The sequence below is a fragment of the Octopus bimaculoides genome, chromosome 9 (assembly GCF_001194135.2).
Source record: "Octopus bimaculoides isolate UCB-OBI-ISO-001 chromosome 9, ASM119413v2, whole genome shotgun sequence".
NCBI lineage: Eukaryota > Metazoa > Mollusca > Cephalopoda > Octopoda > Octopodidae > Octopus > Octopus bimaculoides.
Genome location: NC_068989.1, coordinates 67709620 through 67712564, shown reverse-complemented (window position 1 = coordinate 67712564; position 2945 = coordinate 67709620). Strand labels below are relative to the sequence as shown.

The window sequence follows — 2945 nt, the reverse complement described above, 5'->3', positions numbered from 1 at the left end:
ACGAACTGTGTTCCCCACCACCATCAGCAAACAGGTGAGCCCCCTACTGTTGACCGTTTAGAAATAGCAGTCTTTCGATATTTATGCCGTAAATAAATTTCTTATTGTAAATAACTTTTACAGCATTTTTAGTTGCTTTGACCTCTTTATTGTTTGTTTCCTTCCAATTGGTAGAAATTGTAGGTAAGACGTAATGCGAAAGTATTAAAGTGAAAATGTAACAAAAAAGTAAAATTGTTAGATAAAAAGTAAAACTTGAATAGCGTCACGTAGCATTGAATAACGTAGTTCTTGGCAAACCTAAAAAAAAAAAGATTATCACGGCGAGACGAACATTTTCTTTACAACTCAATTAATACGACGTATGTTGGGTTTTCCTGGATGAAGGGACGTAACTCCAATTGTCTTACTACAACACTCCAGATGGCAGCTGCAGCTTCGACACGTTTCTGTTACAATTGAGGAACGAATTTTGTTATAAGTAAAAACATTCTGGAAAGTAAAACCTCAAGAGGGAAACATGTTCCGGTTTTTCTTCGATTCTTTTTTCGATGACAATAATCGGTAAAATAATAATTTTAAACTTTAAAAAAAACTACACCAACTTTTTATTTGTATCACAAAAGTGTTTTATTATGTTGTTTGTATTATTGATGTTTAACCCCAGGTCAGATTGTATGGATCACAGGCGTTTGTTATGTCACTTAAGGGACATTGGCTGCTATTTTAGCCTTAGGTCACACCTAGTGGAGAGGAGCTTATGATCAATAAGATTCTATTCGTTATCATCACGTCTGTATAGTCATGACGGTCAAGTCTTATTTCAACTTCATTTTAAGTTGTTTTTTTTTTTTTGTTCTTGTTTCACTTTTATCCAAAATTATTTAACAGTTGAACGTACTATGTTCCCATGCAGGAATCGAACTCGGCCGCTTAGTCTAACAGGTCGAGCAACCATTTAGAGTTTCCCTTGTTAGCTAGTTTACAATTTATGTTGTTATTTAGACCCAGTTGTTGCCCTGGTCACCTAAATCTTCGATCAAAGTCATTCCAAATATGACCGTTCCAGTTTGTTTTCAGTGTAAGTCGGATTGCATAACAAATCCATTGGATCCTTTTTCAAGACACTATGTTACGGTTTTAGAGGAAAGATTAGCTACTATATCTAAAGCCTCGATTTCTTTTTGTTGTTCTTGAAGAAGCGAAATGTATATTTACAGCTGACGTAATAACTTTCAAAGTTAATATCATTCTGTATGTAGTGGTGGTGCGAAACGTTTATTTACTGTTGTGTAACGCTTCTAGTCGGATAGATGTGAAATAATTTACAGATTTGTGGTTCCCAAATATGTTTGTTAGTTCCTTTAATTCATCTCTTGTTCATATATGCTAAACTATCAAAACTAGACGTTCAGTTTGCGGGTTACCTCTTTGGAATGTATTTAAAATCCAAATATAGCTTTGGGCCGACCAATACCTTGCGAGTGTTGTGAATGAATTTGATAGACGAAAACTGTACGAAAACCTGCCGTGTATGTGTGTGTATGTTTATATATGTATTTGTGTCTTTATCTCTCGCCGTTTGACAACCGATGTTCATTTACGCCCTTGTAAACTAATGGTTCAGCAAAAAGAGACCGAGGAAGTAAGTGCCAAACTTAGAATTAGTACCAGGGGTACTTCGTTGGACTAAATTCCTCAAGGTGGTTCCCCCACCATTGTCGCAGATCAGTGACAGAAACAAACAAAAAAATAAAATAACAGGAAAAGGTAGGGGTAGAATGTACTACATCGATTCTCGAAATATGACGATCATTTGATAATATCACGAAACTTCTAGCTTGTTCTTCTCTTTTCTTTTCCTCACCGGAAATTTACCCCCCCCCCCCCCCCAAACGTGATCTGGAATTCTTCAGCCAATATTTAGTTCTTTAGTTCACCTCTCACCAAATAATCACATTCACACACTCTGAAGTTGTGTGAAATCACCATCTTAACTAATTTTAATTAGTAGTATGTCATCATATCTTTGTTTACCTGTCAACTCCACTACTGTGACCATACCTGATACTCTACTTTTACTATGACTAAAATTACGTATAAGTCGTTAGCGAGGTCGCTCAGTTAGCCGAACAATGGCACTTTCACTATCTCTGGTTTTCTTTGAAACAGTTCGTGTTAAGGCAGCGAGCTGGCAGAAACGTTAGCACGCCGGGCGAAATACTTAGTGGTATTGCGTCTGCCGTTACGTTCTGAGTTCAAATTCCGCCGAGGTCGACTTTGCCTTTCATCCTTTTGAGATCGATAAATTAAGTACCAGTTACGCACTGGGGTCGATGTAATCGACTTAATCCCTTTGTCTGTCCTTGTTTGTCCCCTCTATGTTTAGCCCCATGTGGGCAATAAAGAAATAAGAAACGTTAGCACGCAGGGTGAAATGCTTAGTGGTATGTCGTCTGTCCTTACGTTCTGAGTTCAAATTCCGCCGTCGTTGACTTTACCTTTTAGGGTCGATAAATTAAGTACCAGTTGCGTACTGAGTCAATCTAATCGATTGCCCCTCCCCCCAAAAAATGTCGGGCCTTGTGCCTACACTAAAAAAGATTTATAGTTCATATCGTTAAGAAGATCTTAACCATTTATCCTTCAGATTACTTTGTCAAATATAATCCTTATTTATTCACATTGTTTGATTTAATCCTGCATTTTCTAGTAGCTTCGAAATTTCAATGAAGCTATTCGTTATATTTTTAGAGTGACATTGTAGGGTGGGTGTGAGAGGCTGGATCTGACTTGTTTGGTCGAAGAACAGGTAGGATATTTAGTTCGGATATGACCGGTCTAAATGTTAAAGGGCTAAACTGACATCAGTGTGTCCTCTCTCCTCCATTTTCAACTTCCTTTAATTTAATTTAATGAAACGGCTAATTCTCTCCCCTCCCCCC

The 2945-nt window shown here is 37.5% G+C and overlaps 1 protein-coding gene across 1 annotated transcript in view; it reads left to right on the top strand.

The window, feature by feature from the left end:
• The first annotated feature begins 291 nt into the window (after positions 1–291).
• Positions 292–2945, top strand: part of LOC106883743 (uncharacterized) — a 116620-nt gene continuing 113966 nt past the window's right edge. Inside the window, exon 1 of the mRNA XM_052970731.1 lies at positions 292–564. Within this exon, the coding sequence (XP_052826691.1) occupies positions 521–564 (44 nt within the window). The 5' untranslated portion in view covers positions 292–520. The remainder of the gene's footprint in view (positions 565–2945) is intronic.